General features: G+C 49.6%; 1 protein-coding gene across 1 annotated transcript; it reads left to right on the top strand.

Moving 5' to 3' along the window:
- The first annotated feature begins 1,884 nt into the window (after positions 1-1,884).
- Positions 1,885-15,413, top strand: LOC116969092 (HLA class II histocompatibility antigen, DR alpha chain-like). The gene is made up of 5 exons (XM_033016045.1): positions 1,885-2,070; positions 3,986-4,261; positions 6,642-6,923; positions 11,728-11,839; positions 15,304-15,413. Exons 1-5 carry the CDS (start codon positions 2,010-2,012, stop codon positions 15,371-15,373), a joined length of 801 nt encoding a protein of 266 aa, XP_032871936.1. The 5' UTR covers positions 1,885-2,009; the 3' UTR covers positions 15,374-15,413.
- Positions 15,414-19,305: the final 3,892 nt, after the last annotated feature.

Genomic DNA, 19,305 nt, shown 5'->3' with positions numbered 1-19,305 from the left:
CCGTTAATGTGGATGGGGGTGTGCGTGCCGCCCCTAGACTTCCTGAAGTCTACAATGAGCTCCTTGGTCTTCTTGGAGTTAAGGGCCAGGTTGTTGTCAGCGCACCATGCTGCTAAGTGCTGGACCTCCTCCCTGTAGGCCGACTCATCGTTGTTGCTGATGAGGCCAATCACCGTTGTATCATCTGCATACTTGATGATGGTGTTAGTACCATGTACAGGTGTGCAGTCATAGGTGAAGAGGGAGTAGAGGAGGGGGCTCAGCACACAGCCCTGTGGAACGCCGGTGTTCAGGGTGAGGGTTGAAGAGGTGTGCTTGTCTAACCTAACAGAATCAAAATCAGCGGCTAACTTTAGGAAGTAAGGCTCAAGGTTGTCTGGACCTGCCGATTTTTTTGTGTCTAAACATCTCAGGGCCTTACGCACCTCTGAAAGTGTGTAAAACAGTGTCAAAAGTAAAGGCTTGTCCCTCAAAAAAACAACTACTATCAGAGCAAGCAGAGGAGCCTTGAGCTGTGTTTTGAGAGTTGAAAAGTGAACCAGAGGCAATGAAATGCTCATTAAAACAACCAAGCATGTCAGCCTTTTCATCCCCTCGGGCTCCTCCTCCTCCTCCCCTTTTCCTTCTTTCTTTCCCCCCCCCCACCCCCCATCAGTCACAACACATAATCCTCCGCCATTTCCGCCACCTCCAACATGACCCCACCACTCGCCACATCTTCCCATCTCCCCACCATGTCTGCCTTCCGCAAAGACCGCTCCCTCCGCAACTCCCTCGTCAATTCTTCCCTTCCCTCCCGCACCCACCCCCTCCTCCGGGGCACTTTCCGTTGCAACCGCAAGAAATGCAACACCTGTCCCTTCACCTCCCCCCTCGACTCCATTCAAGGACCCAAGCAGTCGCTCCAGGTGCAACAAAGGTTCACCTGTATCTCCTCCAACCTCATCTACTGCATCCGCTGCTCTAGATGTCAGCTGATTTACACCGGTGAGACCAAGCGTAGGTTGGGCGATCGTTTCGCCGAACACCTCCGCTCAGTCCGCAATAACCTACCTGACCTCCCGGTGGCTCAGCACTTCAACTCCCCCTCCCATTCCCAATCCGACCTCTCTGTCCTGGGTCTCCTCCATTGCCAGAGTGAGCAACAGCGGAAATTGGAGGAACAGCACCTCATATTCCGTCTGGGAACCTTGCGTCCTTATGGCATTAACATTGAATTCTCCCAATTTGGCTAGCCCTTGCTGTCTCCTCCCCTTCCTTAACCCTCTAGCTGTCTCCTCCCACCCTCCCATCCGCCCGCTCTCGGGCTCCTCCTCCTCCTCCCCTTTTCCTTCTTTCTTTCCCCCCCCCCCCAGTCTGAAGAAGGGTTTCGGCCCGAAACGTCGCCTATTTCCTTCGCTCCATAGATGCTGCTGCACCCGCTGAGTTTCCCCAGCAATTTTGTGTACCTTCGCCTTTTCATAAATTTGGGTAGAGTCTTTGACAATGCATGGAGGTAGCTCAATAACATTTGTATTTCCAGTTACCTATCGGCTTTCATAGGCTGGTTGGAACGGGCCTTACATAGGGGGTTGGGAGGGGCCTCACAAGTGGAATAGCCTAAGGCCTCTCTTCATCCAAATCCGGCCCTGCCCGTGAAAAAGCCTGTCGCTCACTGAGGTGAATGCAAACATTCCGTGACACGCACTTGGCGTCAAGGAATGGAGACATGAGGAACTGCGAATGACAATAGACAATGGTTTTCGAAAGCCGAAACAATGCCCTCTTCATAAAAAAAATGACGTACATCCTGGGGAAGTTCCCGAAGGTAATGATTTTGAACCTGAGCCAATTTAGGTTTGGCTCTCACCCTAGCAATTAATATTGATTGTGAAATGCGTGGTACATAACTCGGCTCAACTTACGGGAGGTTAGTGGGTTGTCCCAGCACCTGCTAGAACTCTTCGCGACGTTCGCTGACCAGGAGATCCTCTGTACAAGTCTCCGGGGGAGATAGACTGTTCTGGAACATGGGTCTCAGAGGCTTGCTAATGGCCCTGCTGTCTCTGGCTGCAGCCGTGGCAGAGATTGGTGAGTAGGAAGTTTACACCAAAGACTGGTTGCAAAAAATGCTGGAGTAACTCAACATTTTGGGACAGGCAGCATCCCTGGACAGAAGGAACGGGCGACGTTTGGGGTCGGGGCCCTTCTTCAGACATACTTTTGTCTCAGCGGGTTAATGGTATAGACAACAGACAATAGGTGCAGGGTTAGAGGCCATTCAGCCCTTCGAGCCAGCACCGCCATTCAATGCGATCATGGCTGATCATCCCCAATCAGTACCCCGTTCCTGCCCTCTCCCCATATCCCCTGACTCCGCTATCTTTAAGAGCCCTATCTAGCTCTCTCTTGATCATGGCTGATCATTCACAATCAGTACCCCGTTCCTGCCTTCTCCCCATACCCCCTAACTCCGCTATCTTTAAGAGCCCTATCTAGCTCTCTCTTGAAAGTATCCAGAGAACCTGCCTCCACCGCCCTCTGAGGCAGAGAATTCCACAGACTCACAACTCTCTGTGAGAAAAAGTGTTTCCTCGTCTCCGATCTAAATGGCCGACCCCTTATTCTTAAACTGTGTGTGTGTGGCCCCTGGCTCTGGGCTCCCCCAACATCTGGAACAGATGTGGAATGCGGAACAGAATTCCGCAGAATCACAACTCTCTGGGTGGAAAAGTTTCTCCTCATCTCAGTCCTGAATGGCCACAGATTCACAACTCTCTGGGTGGAAAAAGTTTCTCCTCGTCTCCGTTCTAAATGGCCGACCCCCCCTTATTCCTAAACTGTGTGTGGCCCCTGGTTCTGGACTCCCCCAACATCGGGAACATGCTTTTGGCCAATCGGTACCCCGTTCCTGCCTTCTCCCCATATCCCCTGACTCCGCTATTATTAAGAGCCCTATCTAGCTCTCTCTTGATCAAGGCTGATCATCGCCAATCAGTACCCCGTTCCTGCCTTCTCTCCATATCCCCTGACTCCGCTATTTTTAAGAGCCCTATCTAGCTCTCTCTTGAAAGCATCCAGAGAACCGGCCTCCACTGCCCTCTGAGGCAGAGAATTCCACACTCACACCACTCTCTGTGAGAAAAAGTGTTTCCTCGTCTCCGTTCTAAATGGCTTACTCCTTAGAAACATAGAAACATAGAAAATAGGTGCAGGAGTAGGCTATTCGGCCCTTCGAGCCTGCACCGCCATTCGATATGATCATGGCTGATCATCCAACTCAGTATCCCATCCCTGCCTTCTCTCCATACCCCCTGATCCCTTTAGCCACAAGGGCCACATCTAAACTCCTTATTCTTAAACTGTGTGTGGCCCCTGGTTCTGGAATCCCCCAACATCGGGAACATGTTTCCTGCCTCTAGCGTGTCCAAACCCTTAAAAATCTTATATGTTTCAATGAGATTCCCTCTCATCCTAAACTCCAGAGTGTACAAGCCCAGCCGCTCCATTCTCTCAGCATATGACGGTCCCGCCATCCCGGGAATTAACCTGGTGAACCTACGCTGGGCTCCCTCAATAGCAAGAATGTCCTTCCTCAAATTAGGGGACCAAAACTGCACACAATACTCCAGGTGTGGTCTCACTAGGGCCCTGTACAACTGCAGAAGGACCTCTTTGCTCCTATACTCGAATCCTCTTGTTATGAAGGCCAACAGGCCAAAACTGCACACAATACTCCAGGTGTGGTCTCACTAGGGCCCTGTACAACTGCAGAAGGACCTCTTTGCTCCTGTACTCAACTCCTCTTGTTATGAAGGCCAACAGGCCAAAACTGCACACAATACTCCAGGTGTGGTCTCACTAGGGCCCTGTTCAACTGCAAATGAGGGGATCGAAATTTCCTTTGCTCCATAGATGCTGCCTCACCCGCTGAGTTTCTCCAGCACTTTTGACTTGACTAACATTATCGATTCTCTTCTCCGACATTCTCTCGCCCCCCCACCAGAGATCGAGACGGTGTCTGAGCATTTCGTCTACGGCCGGAGTCCGTCGGGCCCGGAGAAGACTCTGGACATCCTCAGCGTGAACTCCGTGCCCTTCCTCGCCTACGACCACGAGGCCCGCGCCTTCTCCGTCAACGGCCAGGCCACGGACGGGAGGGAGGAGCTGGGCGAGGCGGAGGTGACCTACTTTGCGAAGAGGGCCGAGGGGTTTCAGAACCAAATCCGGGGCGACATGAGCGAGCTGACGGCTGCCAACAACAACCAACCCATCGGCAGCAGTAAGTGGGCGAAATCGGAGGCCTCTTCTTGCGAATGAAACGTAAATAAACCAAAGGAACGTAGACAAAAAGTGCTGGAGAAACTCGGCGGGTGAGGCAGCATATATCTAAATGGCGTCAAGTTGGGAAAAGGGGATCTGGGGGTCCTTGTACATCAGTCTATGGAAGTAAGCATGCAGGTACAGCAGGCAGTGAAGAAAGCCAATGGCCTGTTGGCCTTTATAACAAGAGGAATCAAATATAGGAGCAAAGAGGTCCTTCTAATAATAATAATAATAAATTTTATTTATGGGTGCCTTTCAAGAGTCTCAAGGACACCTTACAAAAATTGAGCATGTAGAGGAAAAACATGTAAGCGGAATGAAATAAATAGTAGAGACATGACTAGTACACAAAGTAAAGACAGAATTCAATACAAAACACAATATGAGGCAATTCAAGCACAGATGAAAAGGGAGGGGGACGTGGGGCTAAGGATAGGCAGAGGTGAAGAGATGGGTCTTGAGGCGGGACTGGAAGATGGTGAGGGAAACGGAATTGCGGATCAGTTGGGGGAGGGAGTTCCAGAGCCTGGGAGCTGCCCTGGAGAAGGCTCTGTCCCCAAAACTGCGGAGGTTGGACTTGTGGATGGAGAGGAGACCGGCTGATGTGGATCTGAGGGACCGTGAGGGTCGGTAGGGGGAGAGGAGGTCAGTGAGATATGGGGGGGCCAGATGGTGGAGGGCTTTGTAGGTGAGGATCAGGATTTTGTAGGTGATCCGGTGGGAGATGGGAAGCCAGTGAAGTTGTTTGAGGACTGGAGTGATGTGGTGCCAGGATTTGGTGTGGGTGATGAGTCGGGCGGCTGCGTTCTCGACCAGTTGGAGTCGGTTGATGTAGGTGGAGCTGATGCCAAGGAGAAGTGAGTTGCAATAGTCCAGTCGGGAGGAGATGAAGGCATGGATGAGTCTTTCAGCAGCGGGCGGTGTGAGAGAGGGTCTGAGTTTGACTTCTGCAGTTGTACAAATCCCTAGTGAGACCACACCTGGAGTATTGTGTGCAGTTTTGGCCTGTTGGCCTTCATAACAAGAGGAGTTGAGTATAGGAGCAAAGAGGTCCTTCTGCAGTTGTACAGGGCCCTAGTGAGACCACACCTGGAGTATTGTGTGCAGTTTTGGTCCTCTAATTTGAGGAAGGACATTCTTGCTATTGAGGGAGCCCAGCGTAGGTTCACCAGGTTAATTCCCGGGATGGCGGGACTGTCATATGCTGAGAGAATGGAGCGGCTGGGCTTGTACACTCTGGTGTTTAGAAGGATGAGAGGTTATCTTATTGAAACATATAAGATTGTTAAGGGCTTGGACACGCTAGAGGCAGGAAACATGTTCCCGATGTTGGGGGAGTCCAGAACCAGGGGCCACACACAGTTAAAGAATAAGGAGTAAGTCATTCAGAACGGAGACGAGGAAACACTTTTTCTCACAGAGAGTTGTGAGTCTGTGGAATTCTCTGCCTCAGAGGGCGGTGGAGGCCGGTTCTCTGGATGCTGTCAAGAGAGAGCTAGATAGGGCTCTTAAAGATAGCGGAGTCAGGGGATATGGGGAGAAGGCAGGAACGGGGTACTGATTGGGGATGATCAGCCATGATCACATTGAATGGCGGTGCTGGCTGGAAGGGCCGAATGGCCCCTACTCCTGCACCTATTGTCTATTGACTATAACTCCAGAGTGTACAAGCCCAGCCGCTCCATTCTCTCAGCATATGACAGTCCCGCCATCCCGGGAATGAACCTGGTGAACCTACGCTGGGCTCCCTCAATAGCAAGAATGTCCTTCCTCAAATTAGGGGACCAAAACTGCACACAATACTCCAGGTGTGGTCTCACCAGGGCCCTGTACAACTGCAGAAGGACCTCTTTGCTCCTATACTCAACTCCTCTTGTTATGAAGGCCAACAGGTCAAAACTGTACACAATTCTCCAGGTGTGGTCTCACTAGGGCTCTGTACAACTGCAGAAGGACCTCTTTGCTCCTATGCTCAACTCCTCTTGTTATGAAGGCCAACAGGCCAAAACTGCACACAATACTCCAGGTGTGGTCTCACTAGGGCCCTGTACAACTGCAGAAGGACCTCCTTGCTCCTATACTCAACTCCTCTTGTTATGAAGGCCAACAGGCCAAAACTGCACACAATACTCCAGGTGTGGTCTCACCAGGGCCCTGTACAACTGGAGAAGGCCCTATTTGCTCCTATACTCAACTCCTCTTGTTATGAAGGCCAACAGGCCAAAACTGCACACAATACTCCAGGTGTGGTCTCACTAGGGCCCTGTACAACTGCGGAAGGACCTCTTTGCTCCTATATTCGATTCCTCTTGTTAAAGTCTCACCTCTTGTTGCAGAGAAACCGATCGTCCACATCTACACGGAAGAGGACTACGTCCTGCAGAGACCCAACACCCTGTACTGTTTCGCCGAGAGGTTCTACCCTTTCGAGATTGAGCTCCAGTTCCTGGTCAATGGCCAACCCTTCACCGGCCCCGTAGACTCGTCCCCACTGCTGGTCGAGACAGACTGGACATTCAACATCCTGAAGTACATCCGGATCGAGCCCCAACGCGGGGACACTTTCAGCTGCCTTGTGGCTCACGTCAGCCTCGATGAAGCCCTGACTCTCTCGCTTGGTAAGTGGCTTGGTTTGGTTTGTTGTCAGGAAAAGGGGAGATGCAACGAGACCTGGGTGTCATGGTACACCAGTCATTGAAAGTAGGCATGCAGGTGCAGCAGGCAGTGAAACATAGAAACATAGAAATTAGGTGCAGGAGTAGGCCATTCGGCCCTTTATTCTTAAACTGTTTGTGTGGCCCCTGGTTCTGGCCTCCCCCAACATCTGGAACAGATGTGGAATGTGGAACAGAATTCCGCAGACTCACAACTCTCTGGGTGGAAAAGTTTCTCCTCATCTCAGTCCTAAATGGCCACAGATTCACAACTCTCTGGGTGGAAAAGTTTCTCCTCATCTCAGTCCTAAATGGCCACAGATTCACACAACTCTCTGGGTGGAAAAGTTTCTCCTCATCTCAGTCCTAAATGGCCACAGATTCACAACTCTCTGGGTGGAAAAGTTTCTTCTCATCTCAGTCCTAAATGGCCACAGATTCACAACTCTCTGAGTGGAGAAGTTTCTCCTCATCTCAGTCCTAAATGGCCACAGATTCACAACTCTCTGGGTGGAAAAGTTTCTCCTCATCTCAGTCCTGAATGGCCACAGACTCACAAATCTCTGGGTGGAAAAAGTTTCTCCTCGTCTCCGTTCTAAATGGCCGACCCCCCTTATTCCTAAACTGCGTGTGGCCCCTGGTTCTGGACTCCCCCAAAATCGGGAACATAGAAACATAGAAAATAGGTGCAGGAGTAGGCCATTCGGCCCTTCGAGCCTGCACCGCCATTCAATATGATCATGGCTGATCATCCAACTCAGTATCCTATACCTGCCTTCTCTCCATACCCCCTGATCCTTTTAGCCACAAGGGCCACATCTAACTCCCTCTTAAATATAGCCAATGAACTGTGGCCTCAACTACCTTCTGTGGCAGAGAATTCCACAGATTCACCACTCTCTGTGTGTGAAAAAAAATGTTTTTCTCATCTCGGTCCTAAAAGATTTCCCCCTTATCCTTAAACTGTGACCCCTTGTTCTGGACTTCCCCAACATCGGGAACAATCTTCCTGCATCTAGCCTGTCCAACCCCTTAAGTATTTTGTAAGTTTCTATAAGATCCCCCCTCAATCTTCTGAATTCTAGCGTGTACAAGCCGAGTCTATCCAGTCTTTCTTCATATGAAAGTCCTGCCATCCCAGGAATCAGTCTGGTGAACCTTCTCTGTACTCCCTCTATGGCAAGAATGTCTTTCCTCAGATTAGGAGACCAAACCTGTACGCAATACTCCAGGTGTGGTCTCACCAAGACCCTGTACAACTGCAGTAGAACCTCCCTGCTCCTATACTCAAATCCTTTTGCTATGAATGCTAACATACCATTCGCTTTCTTCACTGCCTGCTGCACCTGCATTCCTACTTTCAATGACTGGTGTACCATGACACCCAGGTCTCGTTGCATCTCCCCTTTTCCTAATCGGCCACCATTCAGATAATAGTCTACTTTTCTGTTTTTGCCACCAAAGTGGATAACCTCACATTTATCCACATTATACTGCATCTGCCATGCCTTGGCCCACTCACCCAACCTATCCAAGTCACCTTGCAGCCTCCTAGCATCCTCCTCACAGCTAACACTGCCCCCCAGCTTCGTGTCATCCGCAAATTTGGAGATGTTGCATTCAATTCCCTCATCCAGGTCACTAATATATATTGTAAATAGCTGGGATCTAGGCGTACAGGTGCAAGGTCGAGTCGCAGGTAGATAAGGTAGTCATGAAGGCTTTTGGCACTTGGGCCTTCATCAGCCAGAGTATTGAGTATAGAAGTTGGGAGGTCATGTTGCAGTTGCATAACAGGTTGGTGAGGTCGCATTCAGAATATTGTGTTCAGTTCTCTAAATTATCTAAATGGTGGCCGACTAGGAAAGGGGGAGATGCAGCGAGACCTGGGTGTCATGGTACACCAGTCATTGAAAGTAGGCATGCAGGTGCAGCAGGCAGTGAAGAAAGCCAATGGTATGTTAGCTTTCATAGCAAAAGGATTTGAGTATAGGAGCAGGGAGGTTCTACTGCAGTTGTACAGGGTCTTGGTGAGACCACACCTGGAGTATTGCGTACAGTTTTGGTCTCCTAATCTGTGGAAGGACATTCTTGCCATAGAGGGAGTGCAGAGAAGGTTCACCAGACTGATTCCTGGGATGTCGGGACTGTCTTATGAAGAAAGACTGGATAGACTTGGTTTATACTCTCTAGAATTTAGGAGATTGAGAGGGGATCTTATAGAAACTTACAAAATTCTTAAGGGGTTGGACAGGCTAGATGCAGGAAGATTGCTCCCGATGTTGGGGAAGTCCAGGACAAGGGGTCACAGCTTAAGGGGGAAATCCTTTAAAACCGAGATGAGAAGAACTTTTTTCACACAGAGAGTGGTGAGTCTCTGGAACTCCCTGCCACAGAGGGTAGTCGAGGCCAGTTCATTGGCTATATTTAAGAGGGAGTTAGATGTGGCCCTTGTGGCTAAGGGGATCAGAGGGTACGGAGAGAAGGCAGGTACGGGATACTGAGTTGGATGATCAGCCATGATCATATTGAATGGCGGTGCAGGCTCGAAGGGCCGAATGGCCTACTCCTGCACCTAATTTCTATGTTTCTATGTTTCTGGGCACCATATTATAGGAAAGATATAGTCGAAGTTCAGAGAAGATTTACGAGGATGTTGCCAGGACTAGAGGGTGTGAGCTACAGGGAGAGGATGAGTAGGCTGGGTCTCTATTCCATGGAGCGCAGGAGGATGAGGGGAGATCTTACAGAGGTGTATAAAATCATGAGAGGAATAGATCGGGTAGACGCACAGAGTCTCTTGCCCAGAGTTGGGGAATGTAGGACCATAGGTGCAAGGTGAATCTCTGGAACTCTCTGCCACAGAAGGTAGTTGAGGCCACAGTTCATTGGCTATATTTAAGAGGGTTAGATTGTGGCTGAAGGGATCAGGGGGTATGGAGAGAAGGCAGGTACAGGATACTGATCAGCCATGATCATATTGAATTGCGGTGCAGGCTCGAAGGGCCGAATGGCCTACTCCTGCACCTATTTTCTATGTTTCTAAGGAGTAAGCCATTTAGAACGGAGACGAGGAAACACTTTTTCTCACAGAGAGTGGTGTGAGTCTGTGGAATTCTCTGCCTCAGAGGGCGGTGGAGGCAGGTTCTCTGGATGCTTTCAAGAGAGAGCTAGATAGGGCTCTTAAAAATAGCGGAGTCAGGGGATATGGGGAGAATGCAGGAACAGGGTACCGATTTCTATGAGAGGAATAGATCGGGCAGAGTCTCTTGCCAAGAGTAGGGGAATCGAGGACCAGAGGACATAGGTTCAAGGTGAAAAGATTTAATAGGAATCTGAGGGGTAACGTTTCCACACAGAGGGTGGTGGGTGTATGGAACGAGCTGCCGGAGGAGGTAGTTGAGGCTGGGACTATCCCAACGTTTAAGAAACAGTTGGACAGGTACATGGATAGGACAGGTTTGGAGGGATATGGACCAAACACAGGCAGGTGGGACTAGTGTAGCTGGGACATGTTGGCCGGTGTGGGCAAGTTGGGTAGAAGGGCCTGTTTCAAGCTGGGTAGAGTGGATGTGGAGAGGATGTTTCCACTAGTGCGAGAGTCCAGGATTAGAGGTCACAGCCTCAGATTTAAAGGACGTGCTTATAGGAAAGAGATGAGGAGAAATTTATTTTATCAGAGGGTGGTGAATCTGTGGGATTCGTTGCCCCAGACGGCGGTGGAGGCCACAAGTCAGTGGATATATTTAAGGCAGAGATAGATAGATTCTTGATCAATGCGGGTGTCAGGGGTTACGGGGAGAAGGCAGGAGAATGGGGTTGGAGGGAGAGATGGATCAGCCATGATTGAATGTCGGAGTAGACTTGATGGGCCGAATGGCCTAATCCTGCACCAGCATTCCCATTGCACATCCGATTTCGGGATTCTCTCCCCATTTAGAAAGCAGTCTACGCCTTACTCCGACTACCAAAATCCATGACTCTACCAAGATTTGTGATAGGACTCTAAGGGGGAGTGGGCCTGAGGGGCTAGCACTGCATGTGACGAATGGTATGTAGACTGCAAGTCATAAGGAATTACCTTCCCTCCCGTACCACCCCCTCCCCGGGCACTTTCCGTTGCAACCGCAAGAAATGCAACACCAGTCCCTTCACCTCCGCCCTCGACTCCATTCAAGGACCCAAGCAGTCGTTCCAGGTGCGACAAAGGTTCACCTGTATCTCCTCCAACCTCATCTACTGCATCCGCTGCTCTAGATGTCGGCTGATTTACATCGGGGAGACTAAGCGGAGGTTGGGCGATCGTTTCGCCGAACACCTCCGCTCACAGTCCGCAAGAACCTACCTGAACTCCCGGTGGCTCAGCACTTCAACTCCCCCTCCCATTCCTAATCCGACCTCTCTGTCCTGGGTCTCCTCCATTGCCAGAGTGAGCAACACCGGAAATTGGAGGAACAGCACCTCATATTCCGCCTGGGTTGCTTGCGTCCGGATGGCATGAACGTTGAATTCTCCCAATTTTGCTAGCCCTTGCTGTCTCCTCCCCTTCCTTAACCCTCGAGCTGTCTCCTCCCATCCCCCCGCCCTCGGGCTCCTCCTCCTCCCTTTTTCCTTCCTTCTCCCCCCCACCCCCCATCAGTCTGAAGAAGGGTTTCGGCCCGAAACGTTGCCTATTTCCTTCGCTCCATAGATGCCGCTGCACCCGCTGAGTTTCTCCAGCATTTTTGTGTACCTAGGAATTAACATGGCGCCTTGATTTTTTCCGCAGATCGGCCAGCTCGAACACCCATCTCGGGGATCACTGTCTGTGTGGTCGGAGTTTTTGTGGGAGTACTTGGGCTAATGCTAACCTTGTACTTGGGCAGAGAGATACACAAAAGGTAAGGTCATAAGGCCATAAGCAGAATTAGGCCATTCGGCCCATCGACTCTACTCCACCATTCAATCACGGCTGATAGAGGGAGTACAGAGAAGGTTCACCAGACTGATTCCTGGGATGTCAGGACTTTCATATGAAGAAAGACTGGATAGACTCGGCTTGTACTCGCTAGAATTTAGAAGATTGAGGGGGGATCTTATAGAAACTTACAAAATTCTTAAGGGGTTGGACAGGCTAGATGCAGGAAGATTGTTCCCGATGTTGGGGAAGTCCAGAACAACGGGTCACAGTTTAAGGATAAGGGAGAAATCTTTTAGGACCGAGATGAGGAAAACATTTTTCACACACAGAGTGGTGAATCTGTGGAATTCTCTGCCACAGAAGGTAGTTGAGGCCACAGTTCATTGGCTATATTTAAGAGGGAGTTAGATGTGGCTCTTGTGGCTAAAGGGATCAGGGGGTATGGAGAGAAGGCAGGTACGGGATACTGAGTTGGATGATCAGCCATGATCATATTGAATGGCGGTGCAGGCTCGAAGGGCCGAATGGCCTACTCCTGCACCTATTTTCTATGTATCTATGTATATTTAAGAGGGAGTTAGATGTAGCCCTTGTGGCTAAAGGGATCAGGGGGTATGGAGAGAATGCAGGTACAGGATACTGAGTTGGATGATCAGCCATGATCATATTGAATGGCGGGGCAGGCTCGAAGGGCCGAATGGCCTCTACTCCTGCACCTATTTTCTATGTTTCTATGATCTATCTCTCCCTCCCAGCCCCATTCTCCCGCCTTCTCCCCGTAACCCCTGACACCCGCACTCATCAACAATCTATCTATCTCTGCCTTAAATATATCCACTGACTTGTGGCCTCCACCTTTGTCTGTGGCAACGAATCCCACAGATTCACCACCCTCTGATTAAATAAATTTCTCCTCATCTCTTTCCGATAAGCGCGTCCTTTAATTCTGAGGCTGTGACCTCTAGTCCTAGACTCTCCCACTAGTGGAAACATCCTCTCCACATCCACTCTATCCAGGCCTGTACGTTTCAATGAGGTCCCCCCCCTCAATCTTCTAAACTCCAGCGAGAACAGGCCCAGTGCCGACAAACGCTCATCATAGGCTCCAAAGCCACTCAGCAAAATCAATAACCCCACTCTCACCATCAACGGCACCACTGTCTCCCCATCTCCCCAGGCCCGCAACCTTGGCGTGATCTTTGATTCCACCCTCTCCCTTGAGCCTCACATCCGCCATGTCATTAAAACCTCCTTCTTTCACCTCCGCAACATCGCCAAACTCAGACCCTCTCTCACACCGCCTGCTGCTGAAAGACTCATCCATGCCTTCATCTCCTCCCGACTGGACTATTGCAACTCACTTCTCCTTGGCATCAGCTCCACCTACATCAACCGACTCCAACTGGTCCAGAACGCAGCCGCCCGACTCATCACCCACACCAAATCCTGGCACCACATCACTCCAGTCCTCAAACAACTTCACTGGCTTCCCATCTCCCACCGGATCACCTACAAAATCCTGATCCTCACCTACAAAGCCCTCCACCATCTGGCCCCCCCCCCATATCTCACTGACCTCCTCTCCCCCTACCAACCCTCACGGTCCCTCAGATCCACATCAGCCGGTCTCCTCTCCATCCACAAGTCCAACCTCCGCAGTTTTGGGGACAGAGCCTTCTCCAGGGCAGCTCCCAGGCTCTGGAACTCCCTTCCCCAACTGATCCGCAATTCCGTGTCCCTCACCATCTTCCAGTCCCGCCTCAAGACCCATCTCTTCACCAATTGCCTATCCTTAGCCCCACGTCCCCCTCCCTTTTCATCTGTGCATTAATTGCCTCATATTGTGTTTTGAATTGTATTCTGTCTTTAATTTGTGTACTAGTCATGTCTCTACTATTTATTTCATTCCCCTTACATGTTTTTCCTCTACCTGCTAAATATTTGTAAGGTGTCCTTGAGACTCTTGAAAGGCGCCCATAAATAAAATTTATTATTATTATTATTATCATAGGTTAGAGTTTGTCCAGCATTTTTGTCTACCATCGATTTTTCAAGCAGTTCTTTGTTAATCATAAGTTAACCCACTCATTCGTGGGATCATTCTTGTAAACCTCCTCTGGACCCTCTCCAGAGCCAGCATATCCTTCCTCAGATACAGGGCCCAAAACTGCTCACAATTCTCCAAATGCGGCCTTATAGAGCCTCAGCATTTCATCCCTGTTTTTGTATACAAGCCCTCTTGAAATAAATGCCAGCATTCGGTTTGATTTCTTTACTACTGATTCAATAGACAATAGACAATAGATGTAGGAGTAGAGGCCATTTGGCCCTTCGAGCCAGCACCGCCATTCAATGTGATCACGGCTGATCGTCCCCAATCAGTTCCTGCCTTCTCCCCATATCCCCTGACTCCGCTATCTTTAAGATCCCTATCCAGCTCTCTCTTCAAAGCATCCAGAGAACCTGCCTCCACCGCCCTCCGAGGCAGAGAATTCCACAGACTCACCACTCTCTGCGAGAAAAAGTGTTTCCTCGTCTCCGTTCTAAATGGCTGCTTATTCTTAAACTGTGGCCCCTGGTTCTGGACTCCCCCAACATCGGGAACATGTTTCCTGCCTCTAGCGTGTCCAAACCCTTAACAATCTTATATGTTTCAATGAGACCCCCTCTCATCCTTCTAAACTCCAGAGTGTACAAGCCCAGCCGCTCCATTCTCTCAGTATATGACAGTCCCGCCATCCTGGGAATTAACCTTGTAAACCTACGCTGGGCTCCCTCAATAGCAAGAATGTCCTTCCTCAAATTAGGGGACCAAAACTGCACACAATACTCCAGGTGTGGTCTCACTAGGGCTCTGTACAACTGCAGAAGGGCCACGTTGCTCCTATACTCAACTCCTCTTGTTATGAAGGCCAACAGGCCAAAACTGCACACAATACTCCAGGTGTGGTCTCACTAGGGCTCTGTACAACTGCAGAAGGGCCACGTTGCTCCTATACTCAACTCCTCTTGTTATGAAGGCCAACAGGCCAAAACTGCACACAATACTCCAGGTGTGGTCTCACTAGGGCTCTGTACAACTGCAGAAGGACCTCTTTGCTCCTATATTCGATTCCTCGTGTTATAAAGGCCAACATGCCATTCGCTTTCTTCACTGCCTGCTGTACCTGCATGCTTACTTTCATAGACTGATGAACAAGGACCCCCAGATCCCGTTGTACTTCCTGTTTTCCCAACTGGCAGATTAACTTTTTGGGGAATTCTGCAACAGCATTCCCTTTGCACATCTGATTCAGGATTCTCTCCCCATTTAGTAAATAGTCTACACCTTTACTCCGACTACCAAAATCCATGACTCTACCAAAATTTGTGAAAGGACTGTGGGTCGGTGGTTTAGCTCCGTGACTAACCTGACTTTTTCTTTTACATTGACATTTTCTGCAGGAACGTGGCTGAAATCCCTGTTCATAAGATTATGAAAATTGAAGGCCTGAAAACGGAAAATGCAAAATAGAACCTGTTTTTCTTGTAAATAAAATGTAAAGCGATCAGTATTTTGAAGGACTCTTTATTAGAAACATAGAAACATAGACAATAGGTGCAGGAGTAGGCCATTCGGCCCTTCGAGCCTGCACCGCCATTCAATATGATCATGGCTGATCATCCAACTCAGTATCCTGTACCTGCCTTCTCTCCATACCCCCTGATCCCTTTAGCCACAAGGGCCACATCTAACTCCCTCTTAAATATAGCCAATGAACTGTGTGGCCTCAACTACCTTCTGTGGCAGAGAATTCCACAGATTCACCACTCTGTGTGTGTGTGAAAAAGAATGTTTTTCTCATCTCATCTCAGTCCTAAAAGATTTCCCCCTTATCCTTAAACTGTGTGACCCCTTGTTCTGGACTTCCCCAAACATCGGGAACAATCTTCCTGCATCTAGCCTGTCCAACCCCCTAAGAATGTTGTAAGTTTCTATAAGATCCCCCCTCAATCTTCTAAATTCTAGCGAGTACAAGCTGAGTCTATCCAGTCTTTCTTCATATGAAAGTCCTGACATCCCAGGAATCAGTCTGATGAACCTTCTCTGTACTCCCTCTAAGGCAAGAATGTCTTTCCTCAGATTTTGAGACCAAAACTGTACACAATACTCCAGGTGTGGTCTCACCAAGACCCTGTACAACTGCAGTAGAACCTCCCTGCTCCTATACTCAAATCCTTTTTGCCAAGAAATTATTGTGATTAGTTTAGTTTAGCTTAGAGATACAGCGCGGAAATAGGCCCTTCAGCCCACCGGGTCCACGCCGGCCAGCGATGCCCGCACATTAACACTAACTTGTCCAAGGACCCAAGCAGTCTTTCCAGGTGAGGCAGAGTTTAACCTGCACCTCCGCCAACCTCATCTATTGCATCCGCTGCTCTAGGTGTCAACTGCTCTACATTGGTGAGACCAAGCGCAGGCTCGGCGATCGCTTCGCCCAACACCTCCGCTCGGTTCGCATCAACCAACCTGATCTCCCGGTGGCCCAGCACTTCAACTCCCCCTCCCATTCTCAATCCGACCTTTCTGTCCTGGGACTCCGAGTGAGGCCCAGCGCAAATTGGAGGAACATCACATCATATTTCGCTTGGGCAGTGGTATGAACATTGACTTCTCCAATTTCAGGTAGTCCCTGCTTTCTCCTCCCCTTCCCAGCTCTCCCACAGCCCACTGGTCTCCGCATCTTCCTTTCTTCTTTCCGCCCCCACCCCCCACCCAACATCAGTCTGAAGAAGGGTCTCGACCCGAAACGTCACCTATTCCTTCGCTCCATAGATGCTGCCTCACCCGCTGAGTTTCTCCAGCATTTTTGTCTACCTTCGATTTTTCCAGCATCTGCAGTTCTTTCTTAAACCCTAATACTATCCCACACCCACTACGAACATTTTTTTTTAACATTTACCAAGCCAATTAATCTAGAAACCTGCACGTCTTTGGAGTGTGGGAGGAAACCGAAGATAGAAACATAGAAACATAGAAATTAGGTGCAGGAGTAGGCCATTCGGCCCTTCGAGCCTGCACCGCCATTCAATATGATCATGGCTGATCATCCAACTCAGTATCCCGTACCTGCCTTCTCTCCATACCCTATGATCCCCTTAGCCATAAGGGCCACATCTAACTCCCTCTTAAATATAGCCAATGAACTGGCCTCGACTACCCTCTGTGGCAGGGAGTTCCAGAGATTCACCACTCTCTGTGTGAAAAAAGTTCTCCTCATCTCGGTTTTAAAGGATTTCCCCCTTATCCTTAAGCTGTGACCCCTTGTCCTGGAATTCCCCAACATCGGGAGCAATCTTCCTGCATCTAGCCTGTCCAACCCCTTAAGAATTTTGTAAGATCTCGGAGAAAACTCACGCAGGCCATGGGGAGAACGTGCAAACTCCGTACAGACAGCACCCGTAGTCGGGATCGAACCCGGGTCTCCGGCGCTGGCATTCGCTGTAAGGCAGCAACTCTACCGCTGCGCCTCCATGTCATAGAGAGATAGAGAGGCCCTTCAGCCCAACTTGCCCACAATGGCCAACATGCCCCATCTACACCAGTCCCACCAGCCTGCGTTTCGTCCATATCCCTCCAAACCTGTCCTATCCATGCACCTGTCTAACTGTTTCTTAAACGTTGGGATGGTCCCAGCCTCAACTACCTCCTCTGGCAGCTCGTTCCATACACCCACCACCCTCTGTGTGGAAAAGTTACCCCTCAGATTCCTATTAAATCTTTTCCCCTTCACCTTAAAGGGATCTTCTTATCGAGCCCACACACTTAGAATTTGTTCAGCCAGACCTCAACACACTTCTCGTCATCTGCATACGATGGTGTCTGCCTTGTGCGTGGTGGTGGAAAGATTGGTGGAAACAGGGAGGTGAGGCAGCATCTATGGAGCGAAGGAAATGGGCAACGTTTCGGGCCGAAACCCTTCTTCAGTCTGAAGAAAGGCTTCTGCCCGAAACGTTGCCCATTTCCTTCGCTCCATAGATGCTGCCTCACCCGCTGAGTTTCTCCAGCATTTATCTATCCTAATTTGAGGAAGGACATTCTTGCTATTGAGGGAGCCCAGCGTAGGTTCACCAGGTTAATTCCTGGGATGGCGGGACTGTCGTATGCTGAGAGAATGGAGCGGCTGGGCTTGTACACTCTGGAGTTTAGAAGGATGAGAGGATATCTCATTGAAACATATAAGATTGTTAAGGGCTTGGACACACTAGAGGCAGGAAACATGTTTCCGATGTTGGGGGGAGTCCAGTACCAGGGGCCACACACAGTTTAAGAATAAGGGGTCGGCCATTTAGAACGGAGACGAGGAAACACTTTTTCTCACAGAGAGTGGTGAGTCTGTGGAATTCTCTGCCTCAGGAAGGAACTGCAGATGCTGGATAATCGAAGGTAGGCAAAAGTGCTGGAGAAACTCAGTGGGTGCGGCAGCATCTATGGAGCGAAGGAAATGGGCCGAAACCCTTCTTCAGACTCCAGTGGAGGCAGGTTCTCTGGATGCTTTCAAGAGAGAGCTAGATAGGGTTCTTAAAGATAGCAGAGTCAGGGGATATGGGGAGAAGGCAGGAACGGGATACTGATTGTGGATGATCAGCCATGATCACATTGAATGGTGCTGCTGGCTCGAAGGGCCGAATGGCCTCTACTCCTGCACCTATTGTCTATTGATTGAACTGTGATGGTACTTAATGGGCCGAATGGCCTAATTCTGCCCTAACTCTTTGGAACTGAGGAATCTCGTCCTTATCGGCGAGGCAGCATCTATAGAAACATAGTAAATAGGTGCAGGAGTAGGCCATTCGGCCCTTCGAGCCTACACCGCCATTCAATAAGATCATGGCTGATCATCCAACTCAGTATCCTGTACCTGCCTTCTCTCCATACCCCCTGATCCCTTTAGCCACAAGGGCCACATCTAACTCCCTCTTAAATATAGCCAATGAACTGGCCTCAACTACCTTCTGTGGCAGAGAATTCCACAGATTCACCACTCTCTGTGTGAAAAATGTTTTCCTCATCTCGGTCCTAAAAGATTTCCCCCTTATCCTTAAACTGTGACCCCTTGTTCTGGACTTCCCCAACATCGGGAATAATCTTCCTGCATCAAGCCTGTCCAACCCCTTAAGAATTTTGTAAGTTTCTATAAGATCCCCCCTCAATCTTCTAAATTCTAACGAGTACAAGCCGAGTCTATCCAGTCTTTCTTCATATGAAAGTCCTGACATCCCAGGAATCAGTCTGGTGAACCTTCTCTGTACTCCCTCTATGGCAAGAATGTCTTTCCTCAGATTAGGAGACCAAAACTGTACGCAATACTGAGTTTCTCCAGCTTTTTTGTGTACCTTCGATTTTCCGGCATCTGCAGTTCCTTCTTAAACACTGCACGCAATACTCCAGGTGTGGTCTCAGTA

This window comes from Amblyraja radiata, unplaced genomic scaffold (genome assembly GCF_010909765.2).
Source record: "Amblyraja radiata isolate CabotCenter1 unplaced genomic scaffold, sAmbRad1.1.pri S103, whole genome shotgun sequence".
Taxonomy (NCBI): Eukaryota; Metazoa; Chordata; class Chondrichthyes; order Rajiformes; family Rajidae; genus Amblyraja; species Amblyraja radiata.
The sequence above is the reverse complement of the archived record's forward strand: the minus strand, read 5'-3'. Positions and strand labels throughout refer to the sequence as shown.

Excerpts from the sequence above, each read along its gene's own strand:
- LOC116969092 (XM_033016045.1), top strand. The coding sequence starts at position 2,010 with ATGGGTCTCAGAGGCTTGCTAATGGCCCTGCTGTCTCTGGCTGCAGCC. Across the intron at positions 2,071-3,985 it reads TGCAGCCGTGGCAGAGATTG|AGATCGAGACGGTGTCTGAG; the intron begins GTGAGTAGGAAG and ends CCCCCCCACCAG. Across the intron at positions 4,262-6,641 it reads CAACCAACCCATCGGCAGCA|AGAAACCGATCGTCCACATC; the intron begins GTAAGTGGGCGA and ends CTCTTGTTGCAG.